The 20,799-nt window shown below is 45.7% G+C and overlaps 1 protein-coding gene across 1 annotated transcript in view; it reads left to right on the top strand.

Annotated features, from left to right (window-relative positions):
* The window catches only part of PRPS2 (phosphoribosyl pyrophosphate synthetase 2), a 101,456-nt gene extending 81,083 nt beyond the window's left edge, over positions 1-20,373 (top strand). The window contains exons 6-7 of the mRNA XM_033949809.1: positions 18,089-18,248; positions 18,588-20,373. Coding sequence (XP_033805700.1) covers positions 18,089-18,248; positions 18,588-18,680 — 253 coding nt within the window. The 3' untranslated portion in view covers positions 18,681-20,373. The remainder of the gene's footprint in view (positions 1-18,088; positions 18,249-18,587) is intronic.
* The last annotated feature ends 426 nt before the right edge of the window (positions 20,374-20,799 follow it).

Genomic DNA, 20,799 nt, shown 5'->3' with positions numbered 1-20,799 from the left:
TTTAAAGCATACATTAGAGGACAAATTATTTCTTATTCAGCTTTGCAAAGAAAAAAGGAAAAAAAAAACAATTTACAGATTTGGAAAAAGTGGTTAAGTCTCTAGAATCAAAATTAATTGAAAAATGGGATTATTTGACACAACAAGAACTTTTAAAAGCTAAAGGTAAATATAATGAAATTTCTTCAAAAATAATTAGGATAGATTTATTTGTAAAGCAAGCTTTGTGTTATGGAAATTCAAATAAGGCGGGAAGAATTCTGGCAAATTACCTTAAAGCAAAAAAAAGAAAAACAAAAATAATTGCTATTAAAAATGAGAATGGTGAAATGTTGTCCCAAATTGAATCCATTATAAAACAATTTCTAAAATTTTATAAAGATTTGTATTCTTCTGAGCCTCATTTGGAAAAGGAAGGTTTAGATTTTTTAAAGTTAATAGAGGGACCAAAGATTCCTGAACATATAAAACGAAGTTTAGAGGAGCCAATATCCTTAAAAGAATTAGATACAGCTTTGAAATCCCTTAGGGTTGGATCCGCTCCAGGTGGAGATGGTTATACAGTGGAGTTTTATAAATCATTCCAAAACATCATAATGCCCTATTTATTAAAATTGTATCAGACACAACTAAATAAAGGTTGTATTACAGGTAGTATGGCTGAATCAATAACTATAGTTTTACCTAAGCCAAATAAAGATCCCACTTTGGTTTCAAATTATAGACCTATTTCTTTAATAAATGTAGATAGGAAAATTTTGACTAAGACATTAGCATTAAGATTGGCTAAAGCTCTCCCTTTCATTATAGATATGCATCAAACAGGATTCGTTGCTCAAAGACATTCATCTCATAATACTAGACTGGCACATCACATGTTGTATTTGACAAAATCCATTAATGACCCTGCATTTTCTATTTCATTAGATGCTGAGAAAGCATTTGATAGAGTGGAATGGACCATATATCAGGCAACGTAATGGTTTGGTATAGGATCCGGATTTATACAAATAATAAAAGCATTGTATAGCTCCCCTGCTGCTAGATTGTATATTAATAACAATTTTTCAGAACGGTTTATTCTGCAGAGGGGGGTTAGAAGCATAGAAATTGACGGCAGAAAAGGGCCGCGGCCCATCAAGTCTGCCCATACCAATGACCCACTCCCTGACTTTTACTCCCCTAGAGATCCCACGTGGATATCCCATTATCCCAGGACAAGCAGGCAGCATATTCTTAACACATGGGTGACGTCACCGACGGAGCCCTCGGTACGGACCTTTTTAACTAGAAGTTTCTAGTTGGCCGCACCGCGCGAGTGCCTTCCCGCCCGACGGAGGAGTGCGTGGTCCCCAGTTTCTTCGTTTCCGCGGAGCGAAGAAGACGCGTGTGTTTTTTCAACGGCCGTTGAAACCACTTTTTTGCCTTCCCGCTCGCGCTTTTTTCCATATTTTTTCTTCTTTTGCCTTCGGGTTTTTTTTTTCTTTGATTTATAAAAAAAAAAAAACTTTGCTTTTTTTCCCCTTTTTTCGTTTTTGCCCCGGCGGGGCCTGTTGCCATTATACAGGCCTCGGGGTTCGATTTTGCGGAGGCTGTTTTCCCCTTCATGCCCCCGCAGGTCGGTTTTAAAAAGTGCCAGCGGTGTGCACGCCCGATCTCCCTCACTGACCCACACAATTGGTGTTTGCAGTGTTTGGGTCCGGAGCATCGGGCGGACTCCTGCACCCGCTGTGCCACTCTTCAAAAGAGAACCCTTAAAAACCGAAGAATTCAACAAACTCTTCTCTTCGGCACCGGGTCGGCGATGGACACATCGACAGCGGTACCACAGAAATCGGCACCGTCTACTTCGACACCGCCCGACCCCGCATCGGCGTCTCTGGCGCCAGGTAAGCCGGCTAAGAAGCCTTCCTCTTCCCTCGAGCGCCCTCCAACTACGGTGGCGACGCCGACCTTGCCGACATCGCACCGGTCCCGCAAGCGCTCCGCCCCGATCTCGGTGAGTGCCTCGTCATCGGCCTCCTCATCGCCGGGGCGTGGAGCGGCATCTAAGGAACCGAAGAAAAAGAAAGCGGTTCCGATGCCACCCCTAGATGACCGTATCTCGGCCATCTTAAAAGTTCAACTCCAGGAACAGTTACAGCAACAACTCGAGCACCTGTTGCCCACTATCCTGGCACCGCTCCTTCCGGTACCAGACCGGCCCGAGCCCCGTACCGAACCCCCGGTATCCACCCCTTCGGTACCTATCAACACCTCCATGCCGATTCTTTCGGCTGAGCAGCTTCATACCCATCCAGTGGTTCACTCCCATACCACATCGGATCCTCCTCGGCACCAGGCAGTGCGTCATTCTTCCCGGGACCGGGATCGACGCCGGTCTTCCTCTCCTGGTACCGTTTCGGTGCGCTCTGGAAAATCTTTATCCAAGACTCGCCATACCGCACCTTCCACCCCGGTGTCTCGACATGCACCAGAGGTCCGGGACCCTGACTTATGGGAGGAATCCCCTCTCGGTACCGAGGAGGATCCCTCCTCATCTGATGAGGACCCGTCGGCACCCGATGCCACCTCCAAACCGGAGCAGTCCTCATTTTCTAAATTTCTGAGGGAAATGTCTGCAGCCCTGTCCCTTCCTTTAGAATCTGACTCAAAGAAGTCTTAAGCCTTCCTGGAGGCTTTAGATTTCGAACAACCTCCTAAGGAGTTCCTCAAGCTTCCCGTGCATGACATCCTACGGGAGACTTTTTACAAAAACTGGGAGAATCCCCTTACGGTACCGGGGGCCCCCCGTAAACTGGACAACCTCTATCGTGTCATCCCTATCCCAGGGTTCGACAAGTCTCAATTGCCCCATGAGTCCCTTCTTGTTGAATCCACCTTGAAAAAGACTCAGGGCTCCAGTGTCTATGCCTCTACCCCTCCTGGCAGAGAGGGTAAGACCATGGACAAGTTTGGCAAGAGGCTCTACCAGAATGCCATGCTGGCCAACAGGGCGAACAACTATTCCTTCCATTTTTCTTTCTATATGAAACATTTGGTCCAACAGCTGTCTGCCCTCCAAAAGTACCTGCCGGAGCGCAAGGTCCCACTGTTCCAGCAGCACATCTCTGGCCTTCTTCAGTTGCGCAAGTTTAAGGTCCGCTCGATTTACGACTCATTCGAGCTCACCTCCCGTGCCTCTGCCATGGCCGTAGCCATGCGCCGCTTGGCCTGGCTGAGAGTCTCTGACCTGGACATCAACCACCAGGATCGTCTAGCCAACGCCCCCTGTCTCGGGGATGAACTTTTTGGAGAGTCACTGGATTCCACCACCCAGAAACTCTCCGCCCACGAAACAAGGTGGGACACCCTGATCAAACCAAAGAAGAAGGCTCCGCCTGCCCGACCTTATCGACCTCAGTCATCTTATCAGCGCAGGTTCTCAGCCAGGCCACTCAATCCGCCTCCTCAACAACCTCGGCGGCCCCGTCAACAGCAGCACCATGCCCAGGCTCGTTCTCAGGCCACTCAACCCTCCAAGCCTCTCCAGCCTGCTAAGCAATCCCAGCCCTTTTGACTCTTCTCTCCAGGGCATAGCCAGTCATCCACCCTCGCTACCTCTTCCACAACCAGTCGGAGGTCGTCTCACCATATTCTCCAGCCGTTGGGAGGTCATCACATCGGACCAGTGGGTCCTCAACATCATCCGCCACGGCTACTCTCTCAACTTCCAGACTCTTCCATCGGACAACCCTCCCGTAGAGTCTGCTTCACACTCATCTCAAACCCCCCTCCTCCTGAGGGAGGTTCAATACCTCCTCCTTCTCAATGCCATCGAAGAAGTACCTCCAGATCAAAGGGGTCAGGGATTCTACTCCCGCTACTTCCTGGTACCCAAAAAGACGGGAGACCTCCGTCCAATTCTCGATCTCAGGGACCTCAACAAATGTCTGGTAAAGGAGAAGTTCAGAATGCTCTCCCTTGCCACACTCTACCCTCTTCTTTCTCAGAACGACTGGCTATGTTCCCTGGACCTCAAAGAGGCCTACACTCACATCTCCATCAATCCGACTTCTCGCCGCTACCTGCGGTTCCAAGTACTGCACCACCACTATCAGTACAAGGTGCTACCGTTTGGCCTCGCTTCCTCACCCAGAGTCTTCACCAAATGCCTCATAGTAGTTGCAGCCTTCCTCAGGTCTCACAACCTCCAGGTGTTCCCCTACTTGGACGATTGGTTGGTGAAAGCACCTTCATCTCAACTTGTGCTACAGGCTACTCATCACACCATCTCTCTCCTCCACCTCCTGGGGTTCGAGATCAACTACCCCAAGTCGCACTTACTTCCCACCCAGTGACTTCAATTCATCGGAGCTGTTCTGGACACCACTCTAATGAGGGCTTTTCTTCCCTCCGATCGTCAGTGGACTCTGCTCCACCTCTGTCGTCAGGTGCTCCAACACTCCTCCATTCCTGCTCGGCAAATGATGGTCCTCCTGGGACACATGGCCTCGACAGTACATGTCCTTCCTCTGGCACGTCTCCACCTCCGCACGCCTCAATGGACTCTCGCCAACCAATGGTCACAGACTACGGATCTTCTTTCTCATCCCATCTCTGTGACATCATCTCTTCAGCAATCTCTCCAATGGTGGTTGAACTCCTCAAATCTTTCCAGGGGTCTGCTCTTTCATCTGCCCCCTCACTCTATGATCATCACCACGGATGCGTCCCCCTATGCGTGGGGAGCTCACCTAGGAGATCTACGCACCCAGGGACTTTGGACCCCACAGGAGCGTCGACATCACATCAATTTCCTGGAACTCAGAGCCATGTTCTACGCCTCAAGGCTTTCCAACATCTTCTCTGCCCTCAGGTTCTCCTCCTGTGCACAGACAATCAAGTCGCCATGTACTACATAAACAAGCAAGGCGGCACCGGATCTCGCCCCCTTTGTTTGGAGGCTCTACGCATCTGGACCTGGGCCACGGACCGCAATCTCTTTCTCAAGGCGGTCTATATCCAGGGCGAACAGAACTCCCTGGCCGACAATCTCAGCCGCATCCTTCAACCTCACGAGTGGACGTTGGACCCTCCGACTCTACTCTCCATCTTTGCTCGATGGGGCACTCCGCAGGTGGACCTATTTGCAGCACCTCACAATCATCAGCTGCCCCTCTTCTGCTCCAGACTCTTCTCTCCTCACCGTCTGGCCCCGGATGCATTCCTACTCGATTGGAGGGATCGATTCCTGTATGCCTTCCCTCCACTTCCTCTGATGTTGCGGACCTTGTCCAAGCTCCGCAAGGACAAAGCCACCATGATTCTCATCGCCCCTCGGTGGCCTCGTCAACACTGGTTCTCCCTCCTGCTCCAACTCAGCTCCAGGGAGCCCATTCCTCTTCCTGTGTTTCCTACTCTACTTACACAGCAGCATCAGTCTCTACTGCATCCCAATCTGTCTTCACTCCACCTGACAGCTTGGTTTCTCTCGGGCTGACCTCTCCGGAGAATCTATCTCAACCTGTCCGCCTCATTTTGGACGCCTCCAAGAAACCGGCCACCCTCCAATGTTACCATCAGAAGTGGACCAGATTCTCCTCGTGGTGTCTCCGGCATCATCATGAACCCACCTCTCTAGCGGTGGAACTTGTATTGGATTATCTGCTCTCACTGTCCAATGCTGGCCTCAAGTCTACCTCCATCAGAGTCCACCTCAGTGCCATCACTGCGTTTCATGAGCCTATTCTCAGAAAACCCCTCACGGCTCATCCTCTGGTTTCCAGATTTATGAGAGGTCTCTTCAATATCAAACCGCCTCTCAAACCTCCTCCTGTCGTCTGGGACCTGAATGTGGTTCTATCAGCACTCATGAAACCTCCGTTTGAGCCTCTTGCCACAACTTCGCCCAGGCTTCTTACCTGGAAGGTGCTTTTCCTAATTGCCATCACCTCTGCCAGGAGAGTTAGCGAACTGCATGCACTGGTTGCTGACCCACCGTTCACTGTTTTTCACCATGACAAGGTTGTTCTGCGTACCCACCCTAAATTCCTTCCCAAGGTGGTCTCGGCTTTTCACCTCAACCAGTCCATTGTGTTGCCCGTCTTCTTCCCTAAGCCTCACTCGCATCCTGGGGAACAGGCGTTGCACACGCTGGATTGTAAGCGTGCCCTTGCTTACTACCTTGATCGTACCAGAGCTCACCGAACATCCCCTCAGCTATTTTTGTCTTTCGATCCCAACCGTTTGGGTCGTCCTGTCTCCAAACGGACACTTTCAAATTGGCTTGCTGCCTGTATTGCATTCTGCTATGCTCGGGCCGGTCTCTCACTGGAAGGAGCTGTCACGGCCCACAGAGTCCGAGCTATGGCTGCTTCTGTAGCTTTCCTCCGTTCCACGCCCATCGAGGAAATCTGCAAGGCAGCCACTTGGTCCTCAGTTCACACGTTCACTACTCACTACTGTCTGGATGCGTTCTCCAGACGGGATGGACACTTCGGCCAATCTGTGTTACAAAATTTATTTTCATAATGGCCAACCATCCCCCCTCCCTCTTTGTTAGCTTGGAGGTCACCCATGTGTTAAGAATATGCTGCCTGCTTGTCCTGGGATAAAGCACAGTTACTTACCGTAACAGGTGTTATCCAGGGACAGCAGGCAGATATTCTTACGTCCCACCCACCTCCCCGGGTTGGCTTCTTAGCTGGCTTATCCTAACTGGGGACCACGCACTCCTCCGTCGGGCGGGAAGGCACTCGCGCACGCGCGGTGCGGCCAACTAGAAACTTCTAGTTAAAAAGGTCCGTACCGAGGGCTCCGTCGGTGACGTCACCCATGTGTTAAGAATATCTGCCTGCTGTCCCTGGATAACACCTGTTACGGTAAGTAACTGTGCTTTATCCCACGTGGATATCCCATTATCCCACGTGGATATCCCATTATCCCACAAGGATGCCCATTATCTCCTTTGCTTTTCGATATCGTTTTGGAACCCTTGTTGTTAGCTATAGAACAGGTGAAGGAGATACAGGGTATTCCGCATTCAGATAGAGAATATAAATTATCAGCATATGCGAATGATATTTTACTTTATTTGAGAAATCCGGAAACAACCATTCCACACTTGCTTGAATTGATTGAGAAATTTGGAAAATTTTCAGGATATAAAATAAATTGGAATAAATCAGAAGTGCTTCCACTCAATGTACATTGTACAAAAAGTTTATTTGATTCATTTTCTTTTATCTGGAAAGAGGAGGGTTTAAAATACTTAGGAATTTGGATTACAAAAACTGTGGATGATACTATGAAAATCAATGAAAAAAATTTATTACAAAAAGTGACAGAAATGTGTGAGCAATGGAATCCTTTACATATATCTTGGTGGGGAAGAGTGCAAACTGTTAAAATGATGATTTTACCTGTAGTTTGTTACCAAATGGGTATGATACCAATTTTTTTTCAGGGGTCTTTTTATAAAAAATTGGATAAGATTTTAACAAAATTTATTTGGCTTGGCAAAAACCCCAGAATTTGTATCTTTACAAAGACCAATTGCGGAGGGAGGGGTAAATTTTCCAAATTTTTATAGGTACCATCAAGCCTATATTATGCGTCAAGGTGTGTATTGGATCCTCCCAGAGCCCATTGAAAATATACCAGATTGGTTCTGGTTAGAATGGAGACTTATGTTTCCTTTACATCTGAGTCATGTTATTAGTATTCAAATGCCAAGGTAACTATAAGCGCAGACTAAATTGGTTAGAACAGAAATGGATCTTCAAATTAAATACGGTGATGCCGGGGGGTTTAAACCAAGAAATAGAGTGGACTTCGTTATTCTTACTTACTTGCTCCACTTCATCACTGACGCTGAAACCGTGGATTGAAGACAAAGTTTTATTTTATTTTTCTTTCCAGCTTATGATTTATCTTTAATCTTATCTATTGTTTTGCCTTTTGTCTTTGTTTTGTTCTATTTCTATCATTTATATTTCTCCAGAATTCTACTGTTCAACGACTCCCCCTTCTGCTTCTATTCCTTTCTCTCCTCTCTTCTACCTTCCAAAGTATTTAGATCAATGCTGTCTTGTTAAAATGTTTATTTTATTTTTATTTTTCTTCTAACTCTACTTTTCACTTCTCTATTACCCTCCAGGTACTTTAGTTAGATTGTGAGCCTTCGGGACAGTAAGGGAATTTTTCAAGTACCTTTCTTATTTCTAATCTTAATGTATATTTTCTGTAAACCGCTTAGAACCTAACGGATGTAGCGGTATATAAGAAATAAATTACATTACATTACATTACATTACATTATTATAATGGGACGACCCTGATTTGCTAGTTGAGAGATGAGGTCACCAAATGGGGGTGGTACTTAAATGGAGAAAAAAGACGCCGCGGCCATCTTTGATAGATCAAAAAAGTAGCAGATATCGGGATGGTCTGGTAAAAAAACAAAGGGGGTTGATATCTTGAAAAAGCCGTTAAGGCGAAACATGTCGATGTGACAAGCCCCGACCCGATCCTATTAAGGAGAATTTATGAAGCTAAGTTAACTTTTTTATAAGTATTTATGAGAAGCACTTTATATATTTAAAAGAAGAAAAAAGATAAAAAAATATTTAAAATAAATAAATATATATATAAAAAAACTATTTATAGAATCAATGGGCAAATGAAGAAGCCACAGCCATAGCCAAATATAAAAATTTTTATGGTTGTATCGCGAGAGCAATAGCGAACAACGATTGGCATGTCTGAAGCCCTAAAGAAATGTTTTATACATTGGTCAGTTAGATAGAAACACTTTGGTATTAGACTAATGTGAAGGAGGTGACTTAATATTTACTTACAAGGTTATATAAGGAGCACAAAATATTTGTTGATACCTGGAAAACTATAAGGTATATAAGTAACCTAACTCCTATTCCAATAACTAAATCAACGACTCAAACAATATGGCTAAACCCAAAGATCAAGGTTGGCGGATTTAAAATTATCTGGAAACATTGGATGATTGCTGGAATTCGTATTTTAGAGGATGTAATGAATAAAGGTAAACTGCTTGAGTTTTCACAATTGCAAAATAAATTTGGTTTAAATAAATCACAATATTTCAGATGGTTGCAATTGAAGCAGGCCATTCAGGTAGGGTTCCCTGAATGGAAAAACCTTAATAATTATCATAGTATGGAATTCTTATGTTTTCAGATAGATTCCATGGGTCACCAGGCCACAATGTGGTATAAATTGATATCTGGATTCGTGAATAAAAAAAAAAAAAAATGGTCTTAGAGATATTTGGAGCATTGAGATTAAGCATCAGATTAATGCATCTCAATGGCCACGACTTTGGTCTTGGAGGTTAAGATGTACGTCAGCTTCTATGAGACAAACATGTTTTTTTATTTTACATAGAGCTTTATGGACCCCTACACGTTTACATAGAATTGATAGCTCTAAGTCTAATAGATGCTGGCATTGTCATCTAGAAGCGGGGACATTAGATCATCTTTTATTTTATTGTCCATTCATATTACTATTTTGGAAATCAATTTGGCCTCAAATAAATAGGATGTTAGAAAATCCAGTAGCCTTGACATATGATACGATTTTGTTTGGTACTGCAATGAGAACTCGGAGTCAAATTTTGTCAAATAATAATAAACTTTTATTTATATTGACTGGAGTAGCAGTTCAACAAATTATACACAACTGGAAGAATTGTGACAGATTAAATTATAACTTTTGGTGGAATTCAGTTTGCCATATATATAAGATGGAGCGTACATTTGCAACACAAAAAGGATATATCGATAAGTTCAAGAAGATTTGGGGACCATTAACAGATTTTTGTAATGATTGATTTAATTTTTTCCCATAATAAGATAATGGTTAAAGGAGGGGGGGTAGGTTTTATTCTCTTTATCATAAAATATAAATAACTTATCATAATAGTTGTTATATTATGTGAAACTAACAAAATAAGGGGAGGGAAAGGGAATCATAATTAAATAATAGTTGATAAAATCATTAAATTTTATATGATGTATAAAATTATAATAAGGATAATATAAGATATGTTGTATATAAAGTATGTTATGGAGATATCAAGTGTATTTTTAAGATAATTGTATGAAAGTTTATGACACACTTGTTATTATATGAAAAAATCAATAAAAATGTTAAACCTAAAAGAACACACAGTACATCATGGAGAAGGAATCAAAATGGTTTTCCCAGGTTTATGTTGTATGTTGTAACTATTTGTACTACAGCTGTTGCAATAAATGTCTGTTCTTGTACAATCTCACTTTATTCTAGGACCAGTGGGTTATTTCCGTTTACCTGCCAGGATCTGTAGGAAGCCTCAAAACTTCAGAGGCTTTATCCCCTCCCCCTCATACATCATCACTGAGTATGCTTCTCATCTCACCAGTCTTCCTTCCTACAGGCCAGGCTGTAGGAGCTTATCTTTTCTGCTCGTGTTTAATTTTGTGGAATTTTAGTATTTTTTGTTCGTTTTTTTGCCCTTGTGCTGTGGCGGTTCCCTGTGAGACATCCTTGACTACGGGAGATCGCAGACTTTTGGAAATAGTCTGCTTATCCCAGGACAAGCAGGCAGGTATTCTCACTAGTGGGTGATGTCATCAGACAGAGCCCCGGTACGGACGTCTCACAAGCACGTGTTGCTTGTAGAAACTTAAAAGTTTCTAGATGCCCGCACCGCGCATGCGCCGGTGCCTTCCCGCCCGGAGGTCCGGGCGTGTCTCCTCAGTTCTTTTCTTTCCGCGGAGCTGAGAAGTTCAACTTCATCATGCGCTAGCTGAATTCAGTTAAATTTGCCTTCCTTGTCCGCGTTTTCGCTTTCTTTTAATTACAGTTAACAGTACTTTTCTTTTTCAGTAAAAAAAAAAAAAAAAAGAAGATTATTTCCTCCGGCGGGTCGAACGGGCCGGCCACGTGGCTCAGGCCCACTGGCTTCGACCTCGCGGCGGAGATTTTCCGGCCTATGTCCCGGCCAATCACCGGGTTTAAAAAGTGCAGCAAGTGCCAACGCGCGATTTCACTCACGGACCCTCACCGGCGCTGTTTGCAGTGTTTGGGCCCTGACCACATTCCAAAATCGTGCAGGCCTTGCTCTACCCTTACGGCACGCTCATTCAAGCGGCGTTGCCTATTGTGGGAATCGATGTTCAAGATGGACGCAGCTAAGGATCCCTCAGCCTCCACTTCATCTGATACCTCCCCGGTTCGGGCGAAACCGGTATCGACCCCTCCTGCATCGAGTGTGGTGAAACCGGCATCGTTCATCCCGACACCATCCACGAGCTCGACGTCGGTGCCTGCCCCGGTCTCCTCGGTTCAGGTACCTCTTCCTTCCACAGTGCCACCAGTGGTCATCAAAGTGCCGAAAGCTACTAAGCAGAAGCACTCGACCTCGAAGGAGCGCGATGACCGTGCAGGAGGACCCCCTTTCGGTGCGGATCCCTCCTTATCGGCTTCGCTACGGTCCATGCTGGAAGCTCAATTCGTTGAGCTCATGCAGACCATCGGACCCGGGCTCATCGCTGCCATACAGGGTGACCTCCCGGTACCGGTCCAAAGGGGCGGTACGCCCCCTCCCCCTCCTCCACGCCGTTCGACCTCGAAAACCGACGAGGACGAACGGGGGAGGGCGGCGATGCCCATGCGGCAAGCCTCGCTTACCGATATGCCGCCATTAGAGCCCATTACGCCTCCGCGCCAACATGGGACCAGACCTCCGATCGATACTCAAAGCCCTGGGCATAGTCAGGAAGAGTTCTTCCGTACTCCTTACCAGACTTGGGTAGCATCGCAAGAATCCGCATCGCAACCCCAGTTGCGATCCACCGCTTCCAGTCCTATCCACCACTTGGGGGCCTCGGGAGACCATGCGATGCACAGACGATCCCGATCCCCGTCCCGCCACCGAGACGGGCACCGATCAAGACACTCATCCTGGCACTCTTCACGCCATTCGGAGGTGTCACCGCAGAAAAAACTGCAACGTATGGGATACTCCTCATCAGAGGTGTCCCCTCCGGAGGGACCGGAGTACGAGGAGACACCCGTACCCGATTCTCCTTGCCACTCCCCGATGTCCATGGACCCGGAGGCCTCCTCCTCCTCCAGCCCGTCCCACAGACCGACGCTGGCGGATCAATTGTCTTTCTCATCATTCCTCCGACAAATGGCGGATGATCTGGATGTGACCCTTGACACGGGCTCCCGATACTCCAAAGAGTATCTGGACACCATGCATTTACCTAACCCTCCAACGGAGTCGCTTCGGCTCCCCCTGCATAAATTGCTGGATCAGACCTTCATGCAGTGTTTCGAAACACCGTACTCCATACCGGCGATTCCCAGCAAACTCGATGCTCGATACCGCATCGTGCACCATAAAGGGTTTGAGGGCCCTCAACTCTCCCACCAATCCCTACTGGTCGAGTCCTCTCTTAAACGCTCTCATCCCTCCCAGGTCTACGCCTCTGTACCGCCGGGCCGAGAGGGGAGAACGATGGACAAATTTGGTAGAAAATTCTATCAAAACTCCATGATGGCGTCACGGGTGCTGAACTACAATTTCTTTTTCTCTTCCTATCTGGAGTTCTTCTTGCCGGTGCTCCGCAAGTTCACTCCGTTCATAGACACCCAAGCTCGATTCGAGTTCGAGGAAGTGGTAGCCTCCCTCTCCCAATTACGCCTCCAGCTGATGCAATCCTCCTTCGATGCATTCAAACTCTCGGCACGTGCTGCCGCAAGCGCGGTAGCCATGCGTCGCCTGGCATGGCTCCGTACAATCGATATGGATCCCAACCTCCAGGACAGACTCGCCAACGTACCATGTGCGGGAGCTGACCTGTTCGATGAGTCTATCGAAACTGTTACCAAGAAGCTGTCGGATCATGAAAAATCTTTTCAATCCATCCTGCGGCCCAAACCCAAACCTCAACAGTCTCGACCTTCCAGGCCACCCCTGATTTACCAGCGGCGTTACATGCCCAGACAAACGCCTGCTGCGAGACAACCTGCGAAGAGACAACCTCCCCAGAAGTCTCAGCAAAAACCTCAGCCACCGGCTGCACCTAAGGCTCCCCAACCCTTTTGACTCCCCTCCCGGGAGCATAACCGACACCGTTCTGCACTCAGCCTCTCCCATAGGGGGCCGCCTCCATCTTTTTTACCATCGATGGGAGGCCATAACCACGGACCTATGGGTCCTTACCATCATAAGAGAAGGATACTCTCTTCAATTCCATCGGGTCCCCCCGGACCATCTTCCAAGAGAGTATCCTTCAAGCTCGACGCAGACCGCCCTTCTTCTTCAGGAAGTCCAAACCTTACTTCAGCTTCGGGCTGTCGAGCCGGTCCCGTCAGACCAATTGAACCGAGGGTTTTACTCCCGGTACTTCCTCGTCCCGAAGAAAACGGGCGACCTGCGACCCATTTTAGACCTTCGGGCCCTCAACAAGTTTCTGGTCAAAGAGAAGTTTCGCATGTTGACTTTGGCTTCTCTATACCCCCTCCTCGAGCAGAACGACTGGTTATGCTCCCTGGATCTCAAGGAGGCCTACACTCACATCCCCATTCACCCGGCCTCCCGAAAGTTCCTCAGATTTCGGGTGGGAAATCTGCACCTACAGTATCGAGTGCTACCATTCGGCCTATCTTCGTCCCCCAGAGTCTTCACAAAGTGCCTGGTGGTAGTGGCCGCGGCACTCCGGGACAGGGGTCTACAGGTGTTCCCATACCTCGACGACTGGCTCATCAAGGCCCCGTCAGCCCCAGAGGTCACTTCGGCGGCCTTGGCTACAACCTACTTCCTCCAGAATTTGGGCTTCGAGATCAACTTTTCCAAGTCTCATCTACAACCCACCCAGTCCCTCCCCTTCATCGGAGCGGTCCTGGACACCACCCGACTCCGAGCATTCCTGCCTCTGCAACGCATGGAGTCTCTTCTTCATCTCTGCCAGTCGGTGTCTACTCGCCAAACCCTACCGGCGAGACAACTGATGGTGCTCCTGGGCCATATGGCCTCCACAGTACATGTGACACCCTTTGCCAGACTCCATCTCAGGATCCCCCAGTGGACCCTGGCATCACAGTGGAATCAGACGTCCGATCCACTATCCAAACACATCTTAGTCACACCTGCTCTTCGGCAGTCTCTACTTTGGTGGATGACCTCTTCGAATCTATCCAGAGGTTTGCTGATGCACTCTCCCCCCCATCAGAAAGTTCTCACAACCGATTCGTCGAATTATGCATGGGGGGCCCACCTGGATGGTCTCCGCACCCAAGGATTCTGGACCAGTGCGGAAAGACTACACCAAATCAATCTACTGGAACTCAGAGCCATCTTCAATGCGCTCCAAGCTTTCCAACACCTACTTCACGACATGGTGATCCTCATTCGCACAGACAATCAGGCCGCCATGTATTATATCAACAAGCAAGGAGGCACAGGCTCGGCCCTCCTTTGCCAGGAAGCTCTACGAGTCTGGGACTGGGCGGTGCGCCACAACGCCTTCCTCAGAGCAGTCTACATTCAGGGGGAGAACAACGTCTTAGCAGACAAACTGAGTTGTCTACTACAACCGCACGAATGGACTCTCCATTCCAGCCCCCTTCACCAAATCTTCACACAGTGGGGGACGCCTCAGATAGACCTCTTTGCGGCTCCCCACAACTCCAAACTGCCTCAGTTTTGCTCCAGGATCTACACCCCTCATCGCCTCGAGGCAGATGCTTTTCTACTGAACTGGGGGAAACGATTTCTATATGCGTTCCCACCATTCCCGCTGATCCAGAAGACTCTGGTCAAGCTGAAACTCGAACAGGCCACCATGATTCTAATAGCTCCTCGGTGGCCCAGACAACCTTGGTTCTCCCTCCTACTTCAACTCAGCAGCAGGGAACCAGTACCACTTCCAGTGTTTCCTTCACTACTTACTCAACATCAAGGATCACTGCTTCATCCCAACCTGCAGTCTCTCCACCTGACAGCTTGGTTCCTCTCAACGTAACCCCTCACCAATTCTCTCAAGAAGTGAGGGAGGTCTTGGAAGCTTCCAGGAAGCCCGCCACTCGACAATGCTACTCCCAGAAATGGACTAGATTCTCCTCATGGTGTGTTTCTAAATCAAAGGAACCTCAGCGAGCTTCCTTATCCTCCGTGCTGGACTATCTCCTACACCTATCTCAATCCGGGCTCAAGTCTACATCCATACGAGTCCACCTGAGCGCTATTGCGGCGTTCCACCAGCCCCTACAAGGGAAACCCCTCTCGGCCCATCCGGTGGTCGCCAGATTTATGAAAGGACTCTTCCATGTTAACCCTCCTCTCAAACCACCCCCAGTAGTTTGGGACCTCAATGTAGTCCTTTCCCGTCTCATGAAGCCCCCGTTTGAACCACTCAACAGGGCCCCTCTTAAGTATCTCACCTGGAAAGTGCTTTTCCTGGTAGCCCTTACGTCCGCTCGCAGAGTCAGCGAACTCCAGGCATTGATGGCGGATCCACCATTCACAGTATTCCATCATGACAAGGTGGTCCTCCGCACTCACCCGAAATTCCTGCCTAAGGTGGTCTCAGAATTTCATCTCAACCAATCCATTGTACTTCCAGTATTCTTCCCTAAGCCCCATTCTCACCACGGAGAATCGGCCCTTCACACTCTAGACTGTAAACGTGCGTTGGCTTTCTACCTGGATCGCACCAAGCCACACAGAACCACTCCTCAACTTTTTGTCTCCTTCGACCCTAATAAGTTGGGAAGACCCGTATCAAAGCGCACCATCTCTAATTGGATGGCGGCTTGTATCTCTTTCTGCTATGCCCAGGCTGGATTATCACTTCCTTGTAAGGTCACAGCCCATAAGGTCAGAGCAATGGCAGCCTCAGTAGCATTCCTCAGATCAACACCAATCGAGGAAATTTGTAAGGCTGCCACCTGGTCCTCGGTTCACACATTCACCTCACATTATTGTCTGGATACTCTCTCCAGACGGGATGGACAGTTTGGCCAAACAGTATTGAAAAATTTATTCTCTTAAGTCGCCAACTCCCCCTCCATCCCACTGAGGTTAGCTTGGAGGTCACCCACTAGTGAGAATACCTGCCTGCTTGTCCTGGGATAAAGCAATGTTACTTACCGTAACAGTTGTTATCCAGGGACAGCAGGCAGCTATTCTCACGTCCCACCCACCTCCCCTGGGTTGGCTTCTCAGGCTAGCTACCTGAACTGAGGAGACACGCCCGGACCTCCGGGCGGGAAGGCACCGGCGCATGCGCGGTGCGGGCATCTAGAAACTTTTAAGTTTCTACAAGCAACACGTGCTTGTGAGACGTCCGTACCGGGGCTCTGTCTGATGACATCACCCACTAGTGAGAATAGCTGCCTGCTGTCCCTGGATAACAACTGTTACGGTAAGTAACATTGCTTTCTGGGCGGGTTCCCTGCTAGGCAGTAAGTCCCCTGGACAGCCTGCACGTGATTGGGACTCAGAGGACCGTTCTCTTCTGGGCTTGACGTGTTTCACTGTAGCTGCTTCAAAAAGCCCATAGTGCAAGCTGTCAAAAACTCAAAAAAGTGGTCTATCTCACCACGCCCATTCTTTCAACTGCAGACCATTTTTTTGAGTTTTTGACAGCACAGACCACTTGTTTGAGTTTTTGACAGCTTGCACTATGAGCTTTGTGAAGCAGCTATTTCGAAATGCCCAGAATTCTATCAAAGTGATTCTACATCAGTATAAATTTCAGATAAAAACATGTGCAATGATTAAGAGTTAAGTTACAGTTTGTTTAAATGTCCGGTCTTTTCTAGTGTTTGGTCTGATGAATCAAATTTAACTTTGAGCACTGTTTTGAAAAAGCTGGTGAATGCATGAAAGATTTGTGTGATGTTTCATTAGCCACTTCTTGTGTATCTGTTCTGTGCTGAGCCTTTGAAGTTGGCAGTCTACTTTGGCTTTCCCCTAACGTGTGAATCTATTTTAGTGTATACTTATGAAGGAAATTTGTAAAAATAAAGTAAAATTCTGGAATCTCTCATGGCATACCACTGTGCAGTGGCACACAGTTTGAGAGACACTATTTTTGATTGAATGACCATGAATAAGTTAGTGCTGAATATCTCCAAAACTAAGATTGTTGCTTTTGGCTGTTCCTTGCCATACGACATTACTATCTATATTGCCACAGATTTTTGTGTCACAGTAGGTTTGTAGTTGCTGTTTCCACTCTTATGGTGAAGGCCCATATTAATGCAGTCATCCAATTAGCATTATTAGATTGTGACTTTTAGCAATAAGAAATAAATTACATTACATTACATTACTTTTGAGCTATCCTCCAAAGTATGGTTCTATCTGAACTTGTGGGGATTCCACAGCAGAGTATGAAACTTTTATAGCATGTACAGAATACTGGTGACAAGTACACCATAGAATTCTCATATCAGGCTGTATTTTGAAAGCTTTATACTGGTGGTCTGTTTATCTTCAGGTCAAATTTAAAAATTCTAGTATTAAGCCATAAGGCCTTATAGAATGATGCTCGGTTTTACCGAACAGTTTGAAGATCTATAAACAGGCAGATTCTTAAACTCTGAGGGTACACAGTCTCTATCCATCCTGTCAATACACAAGATTTGTCTTCCAGAAACCTTGCTAATTTTCTATAGCAGATCCGTCAGAAATGGAATAGGCTTCCTGTTCCTTCTCAGAATGGTAACTGAAATTGCAGGACTGATGAAACAAGTGAAGATGCTCTTTTTTGTGCAGGTCTTTAGTTCCTAGAAATATATTTGTTGTGTCCATGTTACAATGTAAGCAACAAGGAATATGTTTCCTGTTCTTATTTTTGCTTGTCGCAATTGAGGTTTGTTTTTTTTTACTAATTAATGTTTTACATATGTGTTATATTACTTGGCTATGGGAGTTTTGTGTTATGTTGTTTACTGCTAATTGTGCATGTGAGTTATAATCCACTTAGCTATAAAAAGAATATAAATGCATATAAATACTTGTTTCTATTGATTATTTGATTGTTGGGTTTTTTTTTTTTTTAAGATTACTGTCTGCTGGAGCAACCAAAGTCTATGCCATTCTCACGCATGGAATCTTTTCTGGTCCTGCTATTTCTCGCATTAATAATGCTGCCTTCGAAGCTGTGGTAGTAACTAACACAATCCCTCAGGAGGACAAAATGAAACATTGCTCAAAAATTCAGGTAAGTTTTTCTGGGAATGAGGATGATTCTACTCTCTCCAGTTTGGGGTCAGGCTCAGAGTTGCTGGCCCTCTTATCATATGCTCTCCTTATAAGCAACAGTTCTGTAATGTAAGTAATGTAAGGTAGGTTATAAAGTCTTTGGCTTCCTTTTAGCTTTGATTGCTTTTCTTTATAATTATGAATTTTAAAAAATACACATTTTCTCACTTCTCTTTTTTCCCTCTGCCTTGCATCTAAGTTTGATACCACAGTGTCAAGGAATGTAGATTCTTCTGTCATTGTTAGGTTTCATTTTCAATATATTGTGCTTATTTTTTTATTATTATCATTATTTTAGGTTATTGACATCTCAATGATACTGGCAGAAGCAATCCGGAGAACACACAATGGCGAATCTGTCTCATACCTTTTCAGCCATGTTCCTTTATAACTGAAGTCTGAGATCTTCCTGGAGCTGTCTCTTCATTGCTATAGTCCTGTTTGTTACTTTAAAAAATCCTTACATTATCCAAAGGATCAAATAAATGAACATGCTTGGGGCCTTTTATATTTGAAACTCAAATTAGAGAGGAGGTAGCAAAGTTTCTATTGCTTTGTTTATGTGGCTCCCAAACACATTTTTTTTCCTGCAGAGGTCATAAGCTTTGGTTCTAGAGTGCTGCAAAGAGATCTTGGTTTTCAGAAGTTTTCATCATGATTAATTGATGAGATGTTTGCATATCTTTGGTCTGTGAGCCATGATAAGTTTTCTTCTATATGCTTTTGAAAAACAGTCCTTTCAGTGGCACTCATGGGCCAGAATTTGAGACTTCTACAAGTCTCGCATTAATTGAATAGATAATGCAAAATATATGGACATTTCTAAAGGATTTGGATATCTACTAGAGCAGGGGTCCCCAAAGTCCCTCCTTGAGGGCCGAATCCAGTCGGGTTTTCAGGATTTCTCCAATGAATATGCATTGAAAGCAGTGCATGCACATAGATCTCATGCATATTCATTGGGGAAATCCTGAAAACCCGACTGGATTCGGCCCTCAAGGAGGGACTTTGGGGACCCCTGTACTAGAGTGTATAACTATGTATACAGCTCGTCAGATCCTATAATGCTTAGGATGCAAACTCTTCCAAATAATGGATGGATGTCTTGCAGGAAGTGATGGAGGAGAATGAATTGCAAAATGTTGCCTCTTAGCCAGTGACACGCTACTATAAAGGCACTGTTTTCTATGGCATATCTTTACATGTGTCTCTGTGAAATTAATTATTCTATTTTTGTTCTTAAATAAGTTTCTTAACTCACTTTTGATAGCATGAGATGGGTACGGTAACAAAATTTTGACTACATATTTGTTCTAGATCCTTCGCTGTTCAGTTTTCTGACTTGCTATTTGAAAACATTTTTCTGCTTTCTCAAATTATCACTAATGTGTTTAAGAACTGGTAGAAGCATAACAACAAAAAGTGTTGGTAAGAGGCTAACATCCTTTCATTAAATAAAATCCTGAGTGTTAAAAAGTGCCTGCTACTGATCCGTTTGCTGAGCAATTCAGTGTTGATTTCAAATTTCATATATTGCATGTCCAGAGCATTTTGTTTTGCATGGCTTAATTGAATGCAGGCTAAGTTAAGGGTAGGAGATGGGGAAGGAATAAACCACGTGGATGGTTTGCCTGTTTCATTGGCTGGAGAGATGGGTATCATTAATACCTCTGAACGGGCAAAGCAATCATCACATAGGGCCTTTTGCTAAGCTGCGAAAGCGGTTTTAACACATGCTAAATTGCTGCGCGCGCTAAACACTAATGCCAGCATTGAGCTGGTGTTAGTTCTAGCTGCGTAGCATGGGTTTAGCGCGCACGGCAATTCTGCGCACGCTAAAACCGCTATCGCAGCTTAATAAAAAGCGCCCATAAAGTGACTTAACATTTTTTTAAAAGTCAGTTTGACAGCAAAAGTTGTATACCTCTTTTCTTAAGTATACTTACTACCCACAAAATCTTTATTTTGTGGTATTTTTGCAGATTAGATCTCATGCACATTGTATGTTTTTTTTCCACTGTTGTAATTAAGCATCTTTTTCATGAATAAATCAAGATAAGTGGATAAAATTTTATTTTTTTTTTTAATTCTGTCCTTGTTTTTATTATGGTCTGTGTGTGCTATTTCCCCATTAAAGAATCACAATTTGTATTTTCCAGGCGATCAAGTTTCAAGTTTTATAAAAATTTTGATGTATCACAATATCATTAATTCAAAGCAATTACAATTTAAAACAGGGTCTTAATTATTAACTAAAACCAACACAACGGACCTGATGTACCAATACATAAGGGAAGTAGGGAGAACTACAATAAGTATAGTAAAGGATACATTTTTTAAAAAAGGTGATTGACTGATGCTAGGCCTGCTTCAGGGCATTGGAAAAGATTAGGCCCCTTCCCCCTCCTCTCCCATGCCCCACCCCTTACTCCTGCACCTTGTGTGCATGTGTTTCAGCTGGAGCTATCCTGGGCTCTAAGTACTGCATTTTCTGGCCATCTGGCTGTGTG

This window comes from Geotrypetes seraphini, chromosome 6, assembly GCF_902459505.1.
Source record: "Geotrypetes seraphini chromosome 6, aGeoSer1.1, whole genome shotgun sequence".
NCBI lineage: Eukaryota > Metazoa > Chordata > Amphibia > Gymnophiona > Dermophiidae > Geotrypetes > Geotrypetes seraphini.
The sequence above is the reverse complement of the archived record's forward strand: the minus strand, read 5'-3'. Positions and strand labels throughout refer to the sequence as shown.